This window comes from Bombus pyrosoma, linkage group LG11 (assembly GCF_014825855.1).
Source record: "Bombus pyrosoma isolate SC7728 linkage group LG11, ASM1482585v1, whole genome shotgun sequence".
NCBI classification, from domain to species: domain Eukaryota; kingdom Metazoa; phylum Arthropoda; class Insecta; order Hymenoptera; family Apidae; genus Bombus; species Bombus pyrosoma.
In genome coordinates, this window is record NC_057780.1 from 5,515,935 (window position 1) to 5,538,522 (window position 22,588).

Below are 22,588 nucleotides of genomic sequence, written 5' to 3' on the forward strand. Positions count from 1 at the left end.
AATTAAGGGAGACAAACGACTATCTCGACTCACGCTTTACTCGACGAAATGGTGCTCGAGATCCGAGAGCAGCGAATTAAAATTACCCTTCTTCTGAAGGCGCGTACGCAACTTAGGGGAAAGATAAAAGCGGAAGCGGAGCCGAAGGAACGATAGGATCGGCGATGCTTCCTGGAAAATTCGGCTCGCCGTGCCACGACTATCGCAATGACAACGGCGGACGACGAAATTAAAGCAATTATGAATTTTATCTTGGCGACGCCTTGGAAACTTTCCCCGCGAGAAGAGAAGATGATCGAGCTTATCTGCTCCGGTTGGCAGCGCGGGAACGCTGTACGAGATAACATTCGTTTGACGCGATTCACCCAGTTTCCCTTCGTCTCTCATATTCAATTCCCAATTCGACCATGTTGCAATCTCTTTCTCAACTCGTCCGTAGCTTTCGCCAACTAATTACAACGAAAAGATGAACGCGTAATCTCGTTGGGACGAAAGATGCCGGCTACACCGAGTGCCTCGCCAACTCTGTCCGTTTGAGAGATCCTCGTTGTGTCGACGATAACGAACAAAGCTATTGCTCGTAAAAAGAAAATCATAACGTGCCTGCACCAAGTACAAGCTCGGTTTGTCACGCTCTGTGAATTATTCGTGTGATTTTCTTTGGTTTATTTAGATTTACACAATAGCAAGTTGAAAGAGCACTAGAATTTCTACAAATTTCTTCATCGCGCTGTGAAACGTTAGAATTTCGCAAACGTGTCGTTATATACCAGTTGATATTTGTTGCATTCTCAACAGTGCAGTTCTCGAACGTTGAATAAACAATCGTATCTGTCCCGCTTCTTTCGAGGTGTTTCTCATCGTTTTATAAAAATCAGTAACGTTAATAGCGATTTGGACAACTCGGACTATGAAATGTTAGAGTTTCCTATCGATGTCTCGATCGTCGATCCAAACCTACAGCGACTGCGCAAAGTATCGTCACGTAATTTTATAACGGAGCGTTTTCTTATCAGATTCTACGTATCATTTTTAAAATATCAGACTCCCATATTCCTACGAATATGCTCTACCGATTTACACGAAATTTGCTATACGTAATTGGACCTAATTAATTAGTACGTGGATGCTGCAATAGATAAAATAGCGCGCCAATGCTTTTCGTAGTGACTGTAGCTGTAATATTTGAAAAATGACGACTGAAACCTCCACCGCGATCGACTCGATCTATCGACTCGGTTTTATGAGACCTATCGGCGGGAAGCTCGGGGATTGTCATGCGAAACAGCGCAAAAGCGAACCAATACGTTAAATGTGAAAGTAGGCAAGTTTCAGTCAAACATTTCGTCGATTTTACGACGATATGAAACGTTTGCCTTCTTACCACGGCATATTCCGTCTATATACGTTCTTTGCTGAAACTTGGAACGACTCTACTTTCTCCTGGCACCGCTTTAGTATTTCAAGCAGACCGTTTTTCCGTTAAAAGCCTGTCGGCTTGGCTTTGCTTCTTTCCTATTCGCCGAGTGCGTTCGCGAAGAACCGTTGGAATTCCAGCAGGCGGTTTCGCGGTGACCTAATCACAGGCTGTCTGGCTCGATTTGCGTGGCACACGTTCCGAAGCGAGACGAGAAAACGGCGCCCGTGAACTTGTTCGAGAGCGTCTCGATCGCATTCTTCGGCGCGCCGACCGCGTTGCGAAACTAGACGCGCGACGACGATGCTTCAGACTCGTCGAGGATGCAAACAGCGCGCTTAATAGGCTCACGTTTTAGTCGGCCGACTCGACTTACGGATCAGCCAGCTGAACTCTGTTCTCCAGTTTCTCTCGTCGTAGTTAAGATGCGTTTAGACCAATCGAGCGGATGCTCGTTCTTACCCCACTTTACTTCGAATTAAAGTGTAAACGAGCGTTCTTTCGCCGTTTGGCAATTGCTCGCCGAATGGAGAATCGAACATCCGAATGCTCTAAATTGCTACAAAAGTACGTGTCCGATGGTCGCGAATAGATCGAGGATTTTTATGCAAATTTATATTTTCGAGAATATATTTGTAAAATTAAAACCTCGATAGAAAGTCGTTCTCTCTACTTCAGTATTACACGAAGCGCTATACTTTGGATTTGGATATTTTACGCACATTTCTTGTAATTTCGTATCTATCTAAATTTCTTACAAATGCGTAGTCCAGTTACAAATGAATTTACGAACAGGTTGCACGCACGATGAGCGTTTACGTTTAACGATCGTTTGGTCTGATCGTAGCTTGAACCTTGTCTTCCTGCAAACGTTTCATAAATATTACTGTTTATTAGAAATTTGGAAACTTTGAACAAATTTAATCAGAACTCGTCACAACGTTTATGAATCTATTCTCGAGTATTACACAATAGGATAATAGCAAATAAACGAAACGCCATTTACAGAACATAAATACACAGATATTTCTGCATACGGCTAATATTTTCGCGAACCTAAAAGCCGCACGAAATTCCAAACGAAATTTCACCAAACAAAATAGCCAAGCAGAATAAGACATCAAGGAAACGACCTACTTTTTCATCATCCTTTAACACCTTGACTTTTCCACGTTTCAAGACGATTTGAAGAACGTTCGTGGTAAAAATGTGACGTTTCCAGCTGTATGGAACAATTCCACAAATACAGAGAGAGGGAGAGAGAGAGAGAGAGAGGGGTGAGCGGAAGGATACGTAGGCATCAATTCGTCGAAAGTACGCAATCCACGAAATGGAGCATGCAAAAAGGAAGTTGGAAGGCTGTTCGCTGTCTAGGACAGCTCGGATAGAAGGAGGGTAGAAGCGATAAGACAAGAGGATAGATAGAAGGAAAGACCGCCATCCGTCATTCGTATTCGCGAGATAGAAATTTCGATCAGGCAGGATCATCCTTCAGCTGAACTGAGAGCCGACAATCCGGTGTAATTCGTCCACTAAGACAATGACGGAGAATTCGTCTAATTGCTATCCAATTAACTGAAACCGCTACCCCCTTCTGCGCTCGTTCAACTTCCTCTGAATTCTTCCCTCTTCTGTCTAGAAACGTTTCGTGTGTCGTGACTCGAATAATATCGTCGTTTAAATGCTAAAACGCTATTAACGCTGAAACGCACGGATTTTACGTACTAGTCGATCGCCGTGATTTTCCAGGAATATGAACGAGAGCACGAGAACGAAAGCAACTGTGAAGTTTATTATTCCCTCAGGAACAACCGTTTAAAGATATATACGTACGTATAGCGACTGACAAAATCGCTCAAATTGCATCCGAATATCTAGTTATTGTTACGATCAGCTACGATCAGCTTCCGCGGGGTTCTCGTATTTTCAAGCAAACCGTAGTCTGATTTCTTTCTACGTAAGCAAGGAGTTTCTCTCTTTTCGTACGTTCGAGTATTCTTACTTCTCGTTCGTAAAAGCTTTATTTTACTCTCATAGCGAATTATCGGTCCTTTCGTAGTCGAAGAAAACTTTGCTTCAAGTCGCGTTTTATCTTTCGACAAGTTCCTTTAAAATTTGTTCGTACATTAAGCACCGTACCCACAGAACGTTGCATCTTCTTCGCGATATCGGAATAATCAGATTTCGGTAATCTTTCAATTTCTGCTTGCTCGCTTCGATCCATCGATTTTGCGACTACAAATTATCGCAAATCCTTGGATTTCTTCTAGAACGACTATTTGGTAATATTCAGCGGATAAATCGTCTTGCATTTTCTCTTGGCCGACTAGTCGTCGACGTGGTTGCTGGTAATCGAGGTATCGTAGTCTAAATTGTCCACGATAAAGCGAACACTCGCTGTATACCATTAAGGAAATTGTGTCTTCCTCCGCGCGACTACCGAGCACTCGAAACAACAGTAATTACAGAAACACAGTGATTAATTAGAAAAGTAACTTATAAGTGACTGTTCATTCGTCCCGACCGCTTGGATCGCGCGGCAAATCTTCAAGTTTCTTCTTACGATTAGAATTTCTCGAGGAATACGTAATATCGTGTATTTTACTTTCTTCTTTTAATTCCCTGGACTCTGTAGACAGAAGGAGATACATTAATCCTTTCTTTATGAAAATTTCATAGTGTACGCTTCGATATTCTCTTGTGGATTTCTGAAAGTAGAAACGATACTTAATCTACGGGTTTTCTTACAAAGCACAGATTTCTTTGTCTGCGACATCGAATATCACAATTTCCTCGTCTACGATTTACATCCTCCGTGGTATTCCATGCTTTTAATCAGATACGATCTTTAATTATCGCCACTTCGATTCTTCGAGTATCGTTTTGAATCGATGGAATAAAACAATGTGTCTATTTCTTGTGATTTTAACAAGGAATAAGAAATAATTGAAAATGTTTCTTCCTTATCGTATATTAAAATTCTTTTCGAGTTTATAATTCGCCATCGTTAAGCTTCGATATCTTCAAACTCTTCCTCTTGCATTTGCTTCACACGGGACGATTGCTCGACGATTTACATCCTCTGTGGCATTCCATGGTTTTAATCAGATACGATCTTTAATTATCGCCACTTCGATTCTTCGAGTATCGTTTTGAGTCATAAGAGAATAGAGCAATGTGATTTTAACAAAGAATGAGAAATAATTGAAGATGTTTCTTCCTTATCGTATATTAAAATTCTTTCCGAGTTTATAATTCGCCATCGTTAAGCTTCGATATCTTCAAACTCTTCCTCTTGCATTTGCTTCATACGGGACGATTGCTCGAACGATCGAATCGATCCGAAATCGGTATAAAAGGCGAGCGACAAAAGGAGATGGTCGGAACGATTAAAAGGATTATCGAGCGAAACCGATTTGAATGCGAGCTCGCCGCTGAGCAACGGGATAAAGGCGGAAGGTGGAGTTTCAGCAAGTTGATTCGAACGTTCCAGAGTCGCAATGTCGTCAGTCGGTTTAACTACTTGCTAGTAGTTAATTACGCATCGAAAACTTCTTACTTATCGTTGAATCGTGGCCGAGTTTGTCCACGCCGATGTCTCAGCGTACTACGATTTCTAATAACGAGCCGATGCAGCTCGCCTACTTTTTCACGGCCTGTTATCGCCAACTTTCCGCTCCAAACGATCTTCGTTTCGATTCTATCGCTTTATCGTCTAATCTGATGTTCGACCGATGGCTCTGACGACCACTCGATGTTCAACCGCTGGCAATTACGAATTGGAAAGCTTCTGTACCTTGGAAACTTGCACGTTTCGTCAATAACTGATTGAAAAATCGTCCCATGAAACTAGCAGTTTTACCGACGATTCCTACTTTATTTCAGAAGCAACGAGTTTTTGTGAATACGATTGAAAGAGAGTGAACCAAAGCTGAGATTTGTTTCTGGAAAAATGTTATAACCAACTTTCTATACTTCCAAAATAGCAAATCTTATATATAATTTTAATTTATATATAAATGCACAAAATCTCATAGTCTATCTTCTTCAGATTATACGTACATCGACCAGTGAAGATACATTGGTTTCGAGTAACAAAACAAAAGCTGCGCATTGTTAAAAAGCGACACGGTTTTGCGAATTAAATCGCGTCTTAAAATCTTGACTTCAAAGATAGCAAAGAAATCCACGACGAGAAAGTCTATGTGGTAGACGTAGCCTAATCTCAATTACCCGTAGCACCCGTTCCTTTAATCCACAATCTGTTCCTTCAAAATCCCCGTATGATAATTCCGTACGTCGGAAGGGCGAAGCAAAAGTTTCCGCTTCCACGTGACGCGTCTCGACGCAAGGAACAACGACAGGGTCGAAGGTATTAAGGACGAGGCCTTCTTTTCTGCATTTAGACGACATTAAACGAGTTTCGCATAATGGTTTTGCTCGTCGGGCATGCATAATGTCTCGCCATTGGGTTGTCGGTGAACGAAGGATCCACGCGGACGATTCGACGGACCAGCAAGATGGACGTCGTTATTTAAATCGAGTCGATGTTATCCTCTGCTGCTCCACACTGTCTTCTTTCAATTTCATCCTCGCAAAAGTCCTGCGATGATCATCGAGAACAGGAGGGTGCGTCCTGCATCTCCTCCAGCCGGCAGACACTTCTTCCCCGAAATGAATTTTTCCGAAGGAATTTATTCATTTCTCGGCGTCTGCCTTGGTTTTCAACTGGCGGTTGCATTTTTATAAGAGGAATATCAACGAAGGATGGAACGAACACGTATACTTACACCTCTGAGAACTTTTATCTCAGTTTTGACAAAGATGGATTTTTTCTATCGTCTATGAGAATTTTATCGCAGCTTCCTCTCGTTTTCTTCTGTTCGAACGTTTCGCGCTATTTGTACATTTTGTACATTTCTTTCTTTTGATCGGTGTGAACAAATCGTTCGGTTAAACGAGAAAGATACCGATACCGGGACGAGGAAGATACGATTTAGAAAATGAGGATACTGGAGTGAATTATAATTACACACTTTTATTATTATTATTATTATTACTATTATTATTAGCAATTAGATATTACACGATGTTACAGAGAATTAAGAAATGTTCAGAAAGATATTCGAACTGAATTATCGAAATCACGTTAGAGCGCAGCATAAGAGATGATAAACGTTATACGAAGAATATTTTCGAATCAGAATGATATTTTACGTATCAGCCTTTCTATTATCCGCGAATAGATTTACAGAATGTTGAAAAACCTTCAGGTATTTCTTAGGTAAGGATCACGGAAAGGTTTCTATTCGCGAACGTGGCACGGAAACATCCTTTCGACGATACTTGTTCTCTCGTATTTTCGCGAACTCCGCGATACCATTGTCTGTTCCAACGGTGTGCCGTGTTCACTTCCTGCAATTACCACGATTGTCTCGATTTTTCTCGGCTTCAACGTTTCTCACGGCTCGTCCCCTTGTATCTGTACGTCACAGGTCGCGAAACTACCTGAGAGATACGCCTCTGAAAGACAGGAGACACCTTTCACATTGATAACAAGCAGGTTAAACTCGGTGTTCGGCGGCAACACGCCTCTGAAACCAGGGGTTTTCGATTCCTTGCCGTTTGGGACGTTTCCTTTCGTTGCTCCAAATGTTCAACGTATTTCGACGACAGTTTAAAAGACATTGTTCGAGTTGGAGGTCGCGGAAGTTTCAAGATTTTACCATTCCATGGAAACTTGCTTTAGACTGAAACTTTCCAGCGGATGGATGAGATTACTTCCGTAATATGTGCGAGCAGGTTCGTCTTTTCCACCCACGATCGTTTTATACCCTTTGTCTTTTAAAATAATCAACTTTTTCTTGTACTTGTGTGTGTTACACGTGCACATACTTGAAAGATATAAATATCTTCTCAAATCAAATTCTTCCAATGTTGTGTTCTTCACACTTGCGATATTTTCTGCGATAGTTTTTCAGATATGCTTTTTGTTCGTAGAAAGAGTGGAATATACAAAAGTAGAGTTACATCGAGGTGTTTCAGTATTTCCAAGTATTTCAAGACTATGTGTATTCTAACAAATATACAACACCCATTTCGGGTTATATAGATCGAAGGAGAACAATAGAATTAAAACGATAAAATTCCAAAGTATTAGTTTTTCGACGAATGCAAAGATATATGAACGTGGTAACGCGTTATTTTATCCAATATCACTAAAATACTGAGTCATAAGATATCCCATCGTTTAAGTAAAATATTATGTCGCTGTAACACCAAAAATATTTTTAGTATATATAAATATAAGAAGGAACGTACAGAGAATAGAAATAAAGCACATTTCTTTAACGTAGAACCGATCGTGTGCGTAAAATATCCTTCAATGGAGTATTACGTATATTAGATATTCCAGAGACGTAGACCGCTATAAAATCGTTCGTAGTAATAAAAAACGTCTTGAAAATCGCGAGACGCTTTTCGCATTAATAACGAGAAGCGTTTGATAACACGTCGAGAAAAGGAGAAGAATCGAGCACGGGATAGAGATAAGGCAACGTTAGATAATTTACCACGCTATCTTTTTACCTTACCATCGAATTACACGTAGCGGATAGATATTTACATCGAATCTTAACGAAATTTCTTTCTTCTAATCTTCTGCAAACACTTTCCACTTTTCATCGATACCTCGAAATTTCAAAACAATCTCTTGTTATTTATCCTACAAATTTTCTCATCCAAGTTGGTCAATTTCTTTTTTGTTACATTCGAAAGGAGTGAAATTAACGTGTTTGGTTTGACCGAGTGACCTGTGTCAATTCCAAAGAAAGATAGCAGATATTAATCAGGATGTAACCTAACACGAAGATGGTACCCCGCTGGGGGTAGCCACCCACATGATAATGAAACAGCTAAAAAATTCTGCCAAATGTCCAAATTGGACAAATTGTGAATGCAAAGTATTAAATATAAAAAAAAAAGATATTAATCTTGACCATTAGTTTGCCATTAGTTGTTCATACGTTCTAACAACATTTATGTATCGTTAATATAAATCAAGTAAAGCGCGGACATACGAACAGCAGTTCGTTCGTTATCGAAATCTTCTTTGTTATCAAAAATTTCTTATCAAAGTTCATGAATGTTTCGTGCAATTGGCACAATAGTTGGTCGAGAGCTATCGCGGAAGTTGAATCGTAAAGAAATTACAAGGTTTTCTTCGTTACAGTTCTGGTCGATCTCGCGTACTCACACACACACACACACACACGCGCGCGTGCATATGCACCTTCTGCTTCTTAATTGCACTTCATTTTATTTTCCGGATATTATCGCGAGTTAGAATCGTTTCGAAACTTCCACGCTCGTTTCTATTCAAAACTTCTCGTCCGTGTGTTCTATCTGAACTTTCGACCAACGCGATACGTATTCCTACTTCACCCAGTATGATTTTACGCTTTCTCAAACGTGCCTACAATTGCAGCTTGTTGGAACTTTGATAAATATACCGTGTTCCCTTTTCTTCCGTTAAGTTGATCGACGGTTTCCTCGCTCGGCTTTTTTCCATTCACCTGGTGAGAGTAATCCCGTGATCTCTTTTCTCTTTTTATCTTTTTTAACCGAGAGCAGCTGTTTGATTTTGCAACAATGATTACTATTATCGACGTTATTGGAATCGTGATAGTTTATTTATGACAAGAAATAAAAACGACAGGCTCGTAACGAAACACGTTTAGTCTCTGTTTAATAATTTCAACCATTTTTCACGCAATTTTCATCGTATCACACAACTGTCCTAGATGTATCTATATATATTGAATTGGCAACTAAAGTGATCGCGGATTTTGTCATTAGGCGGTAATGACACAATCCGCAATCACTTAATTGTCTACCCCATAATTGTATCGTTACAAAACATCGAACGAAATTGTAGAAGCACGATGAACGTTTCTATAAAAACCAGACCAATTCTCACTCGACGACAAGTGAAAACGCATTTGTTGCGAGCTCCTGAATTATCAATGGAAGACGAAAATCGACGAAAGCTACGGATGTCGACAACGTGTTAATTCTTAGAAATACGAACAGTCCCTTGGTAATCGTTCGTTATTGCTTTATATACAAACATCGTAGGAAACTGAACTATTTCAAAGAGCAAATGTCATATTCAATCGTTGAAATCGCACACCACGAGCAGTCAGACTGGCAACACGAACTCATCATATCTCGCGAACAATCCATATTCGCGATGATCCGCTGAAAGTTGCCGGGTTCAGGTACGAAGATGGATCGTGGAGGAGGTTCATCGGGGTGGAGAGATATATTTTCGCGCATTAATAACTAGGATATCGCAATATTCTCGGGCAACGAGAGGGGCGGTTTTTGAGAAGACCGATGGCGGCTGAGAGAAGTAACAAAGAGAAAGGAAGAAAAGGGAGCGAGGAAAGCACGCCGGTTCTATGGGAAAACGTCGGGTCACTCTTATCGCTGTTTCCATACGCACGTAGGGAAAATGGTCGCCTTATCTGCCGTTTCCATGAATAATTTAGAGAGCTTCGCTGTTGAAAACTTCGCCGCCAGTCCTCTCGTTCTATCGTTCAGACGTTTCTCGCGTGCGTTACACTCCCAAGAAAGAACTATCGTCGTGGAGAAAAAGCGAACATGGAAAAAAGAACGCTATCGTTTTGGAAGGAGCGCGACGAACAGGAATCGAGAATGGGACCCGCAAAGTTATATTTCTAACGCAGATGAGCTTAAAAATTTATTTGGACGAGTATTGCGTATTACGGTACAAGTGACTGGTGGATGAACGTTTCCCGTAACTGTGCCTGTGAACCTGCATTCAACTTATGCATATTTAATGGTTATTACGCGGCAAAATGTATATGTGAATCATAGGGGACGACGTTTACACCTCTCATAAAATAACAGGTGATATTTAAAGTTTCGTAGGCGAGGTAGAATTAAAATGTTAGTCTGCGAGTTTCTTTGACAAAGTAACTTGAAATATATTTCTGATATTCTTTGAAAGATTAGCAAGATAAAAAGAATTAAACCAGTACATGTAAATGATTCGCTTTGTCTATGAGTTGGCTGAAAGATCGTTTCGATATTATTTTAGGATACATTTGCATGTTGAGAATTGCAAGCGAGCAATTATACAATCGCACGTTTCAGGATTATTTCACTCGTGATATATAGTTTTTGAATCTATCATACCACAAAGTTGTTTGAAAAGGTTTATACATCGATACTGATGATTCGATTTTGCTTTATGCGATTCTATATTTTATCTAATTTCGTGCTTTCATCGTACAGCAAATGACGTAGCAACGCTATTATAACATACATTTTCAATATCCGCGTAAAACATCGAAAGAGAAATATTACGAAAAACCGAAAGCCGTATCATTAACTCCCTCAAAGTATTGATTATCGCGCACGATACGTCTGATAAACATTCAAAGAGAGATGGTTGAAAGCTACTTTCGAAACGAATGAATTATTGTCAAGGAAATGACTGATAAAACGAATATTATATCGTACATTGAAAACGGATTTAACATCCCTTTGTTATAAATTATCTGAAAAGCACATCAAATTTCTCTTCGTAAAACAATATACCGAAACACCGTACGTAACAATGGGTATTCAAATAATTTTCATCCTTAAAATAATCGACGTCGTACGGTATACACTTTTAGGTTTAATCGATCTAAAACGTTATGAGTTTCTGTTTCGCGTTTCCCCTGTTATTTTACAGCGTCCAGTACGTGGCGCGCGTGTTCGTACGAAGTTGCGTTGTAAATTTATAATTTAGTCGAATAAATTTTGTCGATCATTGACGTTTCTGTTTTAGCCTCGTAAGGGTTGGCCAGAGAAGGGTGAAGCTAGAATATTATATAAGCGTCGAGACGCTTACGTGCGTGTCTTTCAACACTTCTTTATACTGCCATTAATAAAATACAATCCCCTTCACCGTACAATTTTTGCTACAGCGGGGAAAAAAAATAGTATAGAACATGACTTCATACTTTTTGTATTTTTTTTTCTTTTTTAACAGAGAAGCATATTTTAAAATTCAGCGCGCTGTCGATCGATCCACGTTACCAACATTGTCTTTCTTTCTACTTTTCAACAATGTGTTTCTCCATTCTCTTCAAAGTTTTCAAAATATTGCTTGTCCTAATGGTTATATCGACGATTTTCTAAAAATCGACTGATTAATCAAACTTGAATGTTAAAACACGAATGTCAAAATCAGTTAAAATCAACAACAACGTGCATGCTCGGCATTTTCTCCAGTGATTTTCATATATTCAATTGTTAACGCAACATCCATCTTCCCGAATTTCACCTAATTTTCATCTCTAATTTTCTATCCCAATTACGATTTTTCATTGTATCGGTGTAAATACACTCAACATAGGAAGCTCGGACACGTTTGTAAAAGGTGATCGCTTGAACCGTGAAAAAGATGGGAAGCAAGGAGGTAGAAAAGGAAGATAGGGGTGAGTAAACAGTTGAACGATGTTCTGCTGAAAAGATAGCGAGAGAAAAAGTGGAGAAAAGCGTATTTTCGATGGTGGGAGCAGCCGCGTGCCGGAACATTTACGTAATTCCATTTGACTCGTGGCACGATTGTTGAATTCGATTCGTGTCGACCGGAGGAGATTGCAACGTGATTCGCTGTCGCCGGTGGCAAGGGGATGGAAATTAGCGTCAAGGATTAACGCGAGAATTGCATCGAGCGTATTCACGGCGAAGGGCGGCCAATCGAGAAAAGTGGCCAGCAAAATGTCCAATTTGTCACGCGTGACACTTTTCTTCTGCGCGCCATCTGAATTTCAAACTGTCCATCCTCTCCCTTTTTTTTTATTTTTTTTCTTTGTATGTGTGTGTCAGATCTGTCGTCCGAATATTATCGTAGAATATGATAATACGATTATAATTATGCCAGATTATGCACTGTTGCCGATTTAATTGGACGATCGGTTTCGTAACAAAACGTTGTTATTTTCTCGTTCGATGTGTTTCGTTCTACGACTCTTTGCGTAGCCCGGAATCCATCCCTCGGTCAAGGCAGCCACTTGTTACGTCAATATAATTAATTGGACCGTAATAATCGTAAGGAACTGTCGTAAAACTAAGTATTTCGATTTGACCGTTAAGTGGTATGAACACCTTCGAGTCAAGATGTTCCTTATGGTTATTGCTGCAGCAGGTAGAAAGTGGGGAAACGTGGATTTTCCCGTGTTTCTCGGGATTTTCATCCGTGAGCGACCGGTGGTGGGGCGATCAACACTCAGCAAGAGTTTTCCTCTGCGACAATGTCACGTCGAAGACACAACAAACCACGAAACCGTTGATCTCGCGTCGCAGTTCGAACGTTTATAAGGTGATACGTGGTGGTTTATAAGGTGAACGTTTATAAGGTGATACGTGGTGGTTTATAAGGTGAATGTTTATAAGGTGATACGTGGTGGTTTATAAGGTGAACGTTTATAACAAAGTGAAGAAATTGAACTTTGTATATGATAATAGAATTTATTATGTAAATCCAACCGAGTGACGGTTCAAAGTGTTGCAACAGAATGATTAAAGTGTTACAAGAGACTGATTCAAAATGTTTTAACAGACTGGGTGTGCGCCTATTTTGGAAGGTTCTTATGCTGAGGTTTTAGTCCCTCTGGAAGGTTTGTCGTCTGGTGTATCTCACAGACACCTATTCCGTTACTATTTGGTTATTGTTTCGATGACTGTGGTATGCAGGATGTCTAGCCTATCCTATTACTCTTTCTGAGCGGGTGGTCTTCTTGAGCGTGTGACAACCGAACTTTACTGGATCTACGACTACAGATCAGTCAACATCTCTGCACTGGGTTCATTACTTTATCTCAGTCAACATATATTCATTAAGTATATCTACTTTTGATAACTCATCTAATTAACATATATATACGAAACGAGCGTAAGCATCTTGTCCCATTAGTTACCCAACTACTTGACACAACGGATCAGATCCGCAGACTAAAAAGACGATACCCTTTAGATTGAAGCATTAGATTCAACTAGAATCAAACATACTATAAACCATTATAATCCAAGTTACAGTACCACGCCAAAAGAATTTGCTTATAACTCTCAATGAGAATTGACTGTAAATAGTCTACAATTGTTGTTGGAAAAAAGAGTACATTATAACCTGTTACCTCAGCGTTATAATTAATTCAACTACCTCTATTATCAGTTTCGGATCGATCAGTTTCGTGGCGTCGATTGTAATATCATAACGGGAATTTACGATTCCCGTTGACGCGCTTCCTTGAGACCGCGTCTCTTCGCGAACGGTCCACGATACACCATGTTACTTGGTTTATGGAAATTACGATAAGAGAGGATTTTGTTTAGGAAATTGAATTACTCGCGATAGGAAAAGAGCATAATTCCGTTGTCATGTTGAGTGACGTGAAAGTTTTGCAAAAGTAGTCTTATACCGCGTGAACGTTTTCCAATAAATCAATTTTATTTTAGTCACGTACTAGACACATGTTAGAATCAATAGCTTTACTATTTTGGGACAAAATGGAAACGTAGTATGATAAAAAATATTTCCTTCGCTGTTAGTTATTGCCTGGTTTATGAGAACCAGAGGGTCGTAAATATTGGGTTGTCCCGAATGTTTCTTTCGTTTCACAAGGTAATAGTAGATGCGCAACATTTTTCGTTTTATATTATTTTATTGAATTACGTATGATCTATTTTGTAATAATAGAATAAAATGCAGTTAGGATTTATTTTGAAACGAAAGAAACTTTTCGGACAACCTAATTTATTAAAAAATCCGAGTAAAACGTTAGTTGTTTAGGATCGAGAACCATAATATCTTTCGTTATCCTTCTTTCATTATTCTTCGATAATATAAGACGAAACATTTTATTTCGCGTTGAACGAATGAATTAATACAGCAATTAATACATCCTATATCTAATACTTTATTTTTAAACAAATAGCATATCATTTTACCTTTTTTATCGTCACTATTTTTACATTTTTACTTTATCAGAAAAATGAAGACAATACAAATAATGAAGATAATACGACGAGTTTATCATACGAAAAAGCGCGATACTAAAAGCTACATTTTGAACGCGACATAACTAGCAAATAAATAACGAGTTAACTCAGCACAAAGGTCTCATACGTCAAAGAAACATAGCCGGCGATTTAAACGATCCTCCTGATACACAAATTTACCCGGACATTTTTGACAAATGCGTCGTGAATTTCAATTTCCGCATTTTCCAATAATCGTCGTGAAATTTCATTCTGCAGTCGAACGTAACGAATATCTACCTAATATTAAAAATAGTATCGTCACGACGAAGCCCGACGCTAATGAAAGCCGACGGTATATTACAACGCCAATAATTTTATCATTTTATTTCGTTGTTCGGCAAACAACGGCGCTAACATACTGCTGTTTAATCGATATTGCAAAGGATCCCGATTAACGTCAAAGGAATTAAGATTGACGAACGATAACACATACTTCGCTGACATTTCGACTCGTTTTTATTAAAAAATATTCGATACGTCTCAGTGTAACGTAGTATCAACGATATCAGTATGATATTCGTGGAATTTTCCTCGTTGTATCTAGCGTGACTTTCAAAGTAGTGGGTCGAACAGATCGTTAAAAAAGAATTTGTTCCGGGTAAAGGTCAATTTCTGTTTCAAACAAAAATTTTATTTCAAAAGAAAAAAGAAAAATAAAAAGAAGAAAAAACAATTGCGTATGTTGCGACTTGTCGGAAAAGAAGCCAACTTTTGTGTTTCCATTTCAAATAAACTATACATATGTTACCTAGAATATGACAAAGAATCGCAAAAATATGAGACGTTGTAATCGTCGTTTCCTTAAAAATACACTTTATTTCTCAATATTTTTGCGACCAACGGATGCGCTGAAATGGAAAACAAGTTACTTCGTTTTTTGAAAATTTTGATTGAACTTACCCAGCATGAAGGAACATATAGAACGCGAATCTCCAGAGCTCGAGACGTTTGTCCGGTCTGTAAATGAAAACGCTGTCGATCGGTACTGGCCCCGAAGGATTCACCTCTCCCATCGCCACCGTGTAATACGTGAAGAAACCCAGCTGCAAGCATAAATTCACGAAAGATTAATTTATCGTTTTGCCATTTAACTATCTTATCGAGTAATAAATTCGTTCGCCTCTTACTAGCGTGAAAATGCCAATCAAATTTTATTATTCCCGATTTTCGTTTTATATCCAGCCATAGAATCTCTCTTGCGCTTCGCCTGTACCGCGAATTTAGAATCGCGACGTATAAGAAAATTAAGTTGAAAAATATATCGTACCGTGATATAACGTTTCTTTCAGTAATAGCCGTTGAGAATTGTGGATCTTAATCGCCGAAATAAAAACAAAGGAACACTAAGGTTACACTTAGAATTCATATTAAAATAGTTTTAGATTTATTTGATAAACGATTTCCAGGATCTTCGTTGATACACGTTTGCACGCGTCTCAGCATTCTCTTTGTCCCATACCATCTTCCATACCACACTGCCAACGGAACAGTTACATTCATTTGTTTTTCGAGACGCCGCGCGCACACACATACTTCCACACACTCATATTCACATACGTTCTTTTTTATTTATTTATTGTTTGTTTACATTTTACAATTTGTCCACTAGGACATTTGGTAAAATATTATAATTTAATATTTGATAAAATATAGCATATGGATGGTTACCCCCAGTGGGACTCCATCTTCCAGGTTGTTTATTGTTCTATTATGAGGTCTGCAGGATGCTTCTTCTTCCGTCTTCTTTCTATTATTGTTTTATTCGTTTCAGCAACCAGCTGATTTGGGTGTGCTGCAAGTCTTTCTTTATACTTTTTTGCATATCTGGCGATTTCCTCTTTAACTGTTGGAATTTTTAAATCTTTTCGTATGTCTTCATTTCTGACGTACCATGGAGCGTTAACTATTGTCCTTAAGATTTTTGCTTGCTCTGTTTCCATTTTATTTATGTGACTCATTGCTGCCATCCCCCATAGTCTTCACATACGTGTGTCACTATTTCGCGGCCAATCTAGTTTAGCACGCAAAATTATACATATCTCAATAATAGCCATTATCGACGTTGCTTATCAAACTGGACATCACTCGGACGTGCTTTCAGGCAAAACGTGGTTGTCCGTTTTCCAAGCCAAAGACGCGAAAGTATATTTCTGGTGCTCGACAGAGAAAGGAATCTTTCCATAAAAGGATATTGCGGATACAGATCTCTCGTGATCTGCCATTGCATTATACACATTGTGCCCCGATTCATAACGTTGTATATATAATATATCGGCGATATTGCACAGAAATATTAGAATACATCGGTCGCTACTCGACTTGTCCCTACGTCTAATTCAAAATAAACAGGCGCGCTCCTTACTGCTCGAGTGTTTATTGCGTGCTTCGCCAGCTTTATCGAAATTAAAATCTCCATTTCTGTCTATAATATAAGTTTATTCGACTGTAAAGTCAGATATGTTATCGGTTTTCAGGAGATATTGTGGCAAGGGTGAAGGAAGATTGAATATGAAAAGGAAGAGCGGATGGAAACGATAGCTATAGATCCAATATCTTTTATAATAAATCTATCTAACAGAGGTCGTAACTTAGAATAAAAGTTTTATATTAGATGGAAGGCCCGTTCGTTGGATTTTCTAGGGCGGTACCACACAACATACGAGATTTAGGACGCAGCTTTGCGTGCACGTTGTGTAAATTAGTAAATCTTTCTATTCGATTCTTGTTTCTATAACGAGAAATTGGAACTTCTATTCGTAAAATTCACTGGTTTTTAATATTCCGGCTGCCAAAAGGAATTGCAAATATTTACGTTGGATATTGCTTTGTTATTTCGTTCGTGTTTTTTTCTTTCAATAATGTCACGCGACTTTCACGTATTATTTCAATAGTTATGAAAAAAACATTCTATTTCAATCGTGAGATTATTTTACTTCCATTACGACGGTTCCGAATTTCTTCATTTTTAAACTAACGATATCGCGTGGGCTTTTTAAGTTACTTTTCAAGCTCGCCTTTGAGTCTCCTGTCGTTTGTGCCATCTACTTGTACCGAATAAACTTGTACCGCGGAAGCAAGTAATTACTTTCTTGTTTAATTCAACGCCAATCCTGTACTCGTTCAACGAAATTGAAAAATTGATAAAAAAAGAAAGAATTAATTCGACTCCTCGTAGAAACTCGCACGTAAGAAAACGATCGAACGAAGAAAGGGGAAACTGTTAAAAATAGAAATACAAAATTTAAAACACTCTGTCATCGTGTAGTACTTTAAAATCAAGAGATGTTGGCGTGGTCGTGCACTGGCGAGAGATACGAGTGACATGCCGCGTGCTAAGGACGTTTATTACGTCATAATGATCCGAACTGCCGGCTTGCCGAGTGAATGTAAGCGGCTAAAAGAGGAGAGAATACGGCACGATGTGTTGGTGGTGGCGCGTGCAACGTTACGACGACATAGCGGCTGTAAGCGTGAATGAACGATATAAATCAGGGTTTGTAATATCACGTCGACGCCGGTGTGCAGACGCTGTTTAGGCATATTGTTTCTGTAAACGAGAGAAATATAACGGCGCCTGGCTATGTACAATATTTCCCTGGCGGCTCAACAACAATGAGAGTCGCGTCTTCAACAAATTGCCCCTGCGTGGGCTCGCAGCCGTACAACCTAGGCAAACTTTTCCCTTCGCGTTAATGAATTATTGTATTTTCGTTTCATAGCTCAGACAGTTTCCACTCTTTGCCCTTCGACGTTACACGAAATTCAATGCGATTGAAACTTCTACGAACTTCTTTTTAATCGTTTCACGATGGAGTACAAGAGCAAGACAACAGAGATTTTGCTTTTCAGATTTGTGTGGCGGCACTCGACAACACAAATACTGCCACTAACTAGCAACGGACGACGGTAGCGCAGTGGTTAGCGCCTCAGGTTACGAACGTTCGGATTCCGGGATCGAATCTCGGCGACCGAAGTCCGATTTTTCTTCCACGATTCTTAAATAGGGAGAAAAATACTGCAGTTACCCCAACAGCAGCGGCATCTACGACCAGCAGCAACTATAATACCACGGACTACTCACATACACAGCCACCTCGTTTGTATAATTTCACATCATCCTAAGAAATCGACACGAAATCTTTATTTCAACCGTTCAGAGGTCTCGACGATTAGCTCTATGAATGAAGAAAATGACGATACATATATATATTATATATGTCGGAGATGTAGGGACATCGAGCGTTTCTTTTGGAATTTTGAGAAGAACCCCAACAATACTTGGGCTCGAGGTGACACATCCGGTCGCCGAACGTAGCCACGGTCACGGGATGAACGTTTTACCTAACAGAAAAAGTAGCGATATTGAGCGACACACGCTGTGTATTAACAAACAACAATGTCGGCTTTACGCGGGTCTGCCTAGTAACGGCGCCTGGAATTTTGTTGATATCCCTGATCAATATGCAATTGACAAACGTGACCGTATCAGTCTTTTATTCTTGCGATCACCTTGGAGAGTTTACTGATATCGTCTAGTCAGTCAGAAAGTAACCGAGCGTCACAGCTAACGTCACTTTGTGTTTCAAAATATATTCTGTTGTACAAAGAGTTTTCCCCGTTGACCGTGGATTCGTTTGAACCCAAGAGCATTGTTAACAACGTTCGTTAAACTTATTATTCGTTAAACTTTGTAAAAGTCATATTTATACGTGTAAATGTAATCCCTGTTGTGCGAAACGATGGCTAATTCAAATGAAGAATTGTTACGCGGCCAAAATTCTAATGATAAGTAAACTTACTGGAAATAAGTAATTTGTCGCGAAAAGACTAATCGCGTGTCCAGGTAATAAAATTGAAAAATATCGAAGATACAAAGTTGATCGATTTGCTCTGTGAGAGTTCCGTTTATTAACCCGTTAAAGTCTAACGTGGTGTTACGTAACATTTTATTTTTAATCTGATATTGCGATATTATACGTAGCGTCATATTACGCGTAGAGTACTTACGTATCTATTCTACATAACTCTATTATCATCGAGGAAACATTGATCAATGGAATAATTAACCTGGCTGCTCGAGGGAATACGCGTGCATTAACTCGTTAACACCGTTTCATTATTATCTCAAATTGTGCGTCAATTTTCGGTTGCATCTTCGCGACAGCTGTAAATCGTCCGCTTTCAATTAAGCTTCTTTGATTATAACCGTGTCCCTGAATCAGACAAAGTCCTCTAATTCCAATGTTCGAGGACGCGCGTCTGGCGCGTTCCTTTGTGCTAATGGAACAGAGAAATTCGCGAGAACACACCTAAGAATGGAAACCGTGCCTTGGTCGGGCGAGTGGAAAAGTCTTGGAACGCCGAAGACTGGAACAACGGCCGAGCCTTCTCTCTTTAAGACGTTTAAAGGTTTAAAAATGGGCGAAGGAGAAGCGTGAAAAAAGGACAACGCGGACGAGGAACGAGTGTTACAAAGAAAGAAAGAAAGAAAAAAGAAAACAACGTGAAAACGAACAGAATAAAAATTGGAATAGCACGTATGCGTAGAACTGTAAAAGAATGTAATAGACTGTAGGAGAAATAAACCAATAAAAAGTTTAATTTTTGAAAGATGTGATCTTCGCTCACAGTCTTTTCGAACTTGAAAAATCGATAAAGTTACACGTGCGAAATTAAACGTTTCGTTACTATTCGATTTCTTACTTTGATGTCACTTTACGACTAGCAAGAATTATTTTAATACGGTATATTCGAAGATGGAAAGAATTTATTAGTTATTGGCAAACGATTATTTTAACGCTTCGACAGCCGATATTTTTCAAATTACGAAGGAAGTGGAAAAACCCGCGCGTAAGCTAAGGATCAAACAGCAAGGAGATTCTGATGACAAGAAATTACTTGACGATAAGTCTTAACAAAATTTTCCCTTGTAAAAAGTGGGGAATGTGATTTATCAAGATACGTTGAGACGAAAGAATAGCGCATATCGAATATCAGATTTCAATATATATATGTATACATCTGCAATATTGAAGCAGAATTCGTACGGAGCGAAATTTCATCCGTGATAGTGTTAAAGGAGTACACAGGATGGAAGGAAAATTCGTAACGCAACGATGAAACACGAGAGAGTGCAACGTAGAACAGTGGACTGTCGTAAAGGGGAAAGAAATAAAAGAGGGAAGAATGTAAGCGGAGCAGCGAAAAACAAGTAATAAAGTGGAAGGAAAACGAAATGTAATGAGGAAGAGAGGGGAAAAAAAACGAGCGAAAGATAGAAGAGGTTGTTGCTGTCTGTTGACAGTGGTTGAGGGTTTCTGGTCGTCCAAAGCACAGAGGAATGCAAATGATTGCAGCCAACTCGATATGCGAAAGAAGGAAAGAAGCCACGAACTAAAAACACAGTGAAAAAAATGGAGAAAAAAGAACACACACAAAAAAAAAGAAAAAAACAGAGAAGTAAGAGGAAAAGTCGACGAGGATAACAGAAAAGGATCCTCGATCGTTCGAGCTTCCTGGAAAAGTATACTCCCGTGAGCATACGCTATGAGTATACACCTGTTTAACGTCGATGCCTCGTACTTTGAAGAGCATTAGAGGCTAATGCACAAGTATTCGCTGAAATATATAGGGTGATAAAGGAAAGAGTCTAGTAGTACAGAGACATATGCCGTTGACTATGAAAAGTCAAAAATATTACTGTATTAGCGTGTCCATTTTATGGAAAACAGACAGCGAAATTTTCTCACTTTTCGATATCGAGAGCGTATTATAAAGATTAAATTGCAGATTATTACTCACACGTCATATGGATCAGCCCCATAAATCGAAAAGTATATAAAGAAAAAGGGAAGCGATGGGTGTTACGAACGCCGTTCTTCTTAAATTTACCTCGGGGTTAGCTTGGATTTACCTTGAGAAATTTATGAAAAACGAAGTTGTTCGGTTTTATACCTCTGATAGGAGGGTCGTAACGAGTTACAAATTTTCGACAAGCTTTCCTCTTGATGAAAGTTCGAATCGCGAATATGTAAATATATTAGAACAGCGAGCTACGTTTATTTTCGAAATCGTATATCATTCGTATTGTCTTACAGGCAAAATAAATTTTACGATCAAAACTTTGTAACAGATAGGTACTAGGTTTGTTACACATAGATCTCGCGAGTATTTTGGCTGCGTGCCACGCTACCGAAACGTTTAACAACGCTACGATGTAAAGTATAATATACGCGCAAATTTACCTGAAGCAGCATATTGCAGAAAATTGTTTGTTTCCACCATACGCACATATCATGATTAGCAGAACTCCCTCGCGAATAACTTTCAAAGAATTGGCACGAAATAATTTAATCCCTTCAGATACGAAAATATATAGTTTGATGGTTGTGCTACGGAACAATATCGAAACGAAACTCGTACGGGCTGTGTAATTTCCCACGACGGTCTATAACGCACGGTATGCCATGACAGCACTCGAAGCTCTGTAAAGAAACATTATACAACGTCTTATATATTATTGTTATTATCATTATTATAAATATATCTTCAATGAAGAACGAGAATCGTAAGACCGAAGGTTTTAAGCAATTCGTAAGACAAGCATGTACATCGTAAATTTATCTCGTCTCTCGCGGGAGACGTTGGTGGGAGGAAAATGAGGAAAATGAGAAAAAGAAGGAGGGTTTGAAGCACCGGCACAAAGGAGAAACAAAAAGTCTACTAGAGTATGACGAGTACCCCTTATTAAAGTCCATTAAGCAGTGTTTCCTCTAATTGCTTCATCTTTTTTCCAAAGCGAGCCACCGACCGGTCCCTTCTCTTGGGAATTTTCTAAAATTCTAGAATTGAACGACACGGCCATGTATAACTAAATTTCATCGTTCGGTTTTGCTCTGATCGCGAACAACGATGTCGTAGATGGTGTACAGTAGGCAGAAATGAAATCGCGTGAATCGGCGTCCCTCGTTCCATTTAATTTGACATATTTTCCAGAAATATGCTAGAATAACATTTATTTTTCATACTATACCGTCAACGACGTGTTAA

The 22,588-nt window shown here is 39.1% G+C and overlaps 1 protein-coding gene across 1 annotated transcript in view; it reads right to left on the reverse strand.

Annotated features, from left to right (window-relative positions):
• LOC122573261 (protein rhomboid) overlaps positions 1-22,588 on the reverse strand; it is a 491,317-nt gene that overhangs the window by 23,270 nt on the left and 445,459 nt on the right. Inside the window, exon 8 of the mRNA XM_043739381.1 lies at positions 15,440-15,582. Coding sequence (XP_043595316.1) covers positions 15,440-15,582 — 143 coding nt within the window. The remainder of the gene's footprint in view (positions 1-15,439; positions 15,583-22,588) is intronic.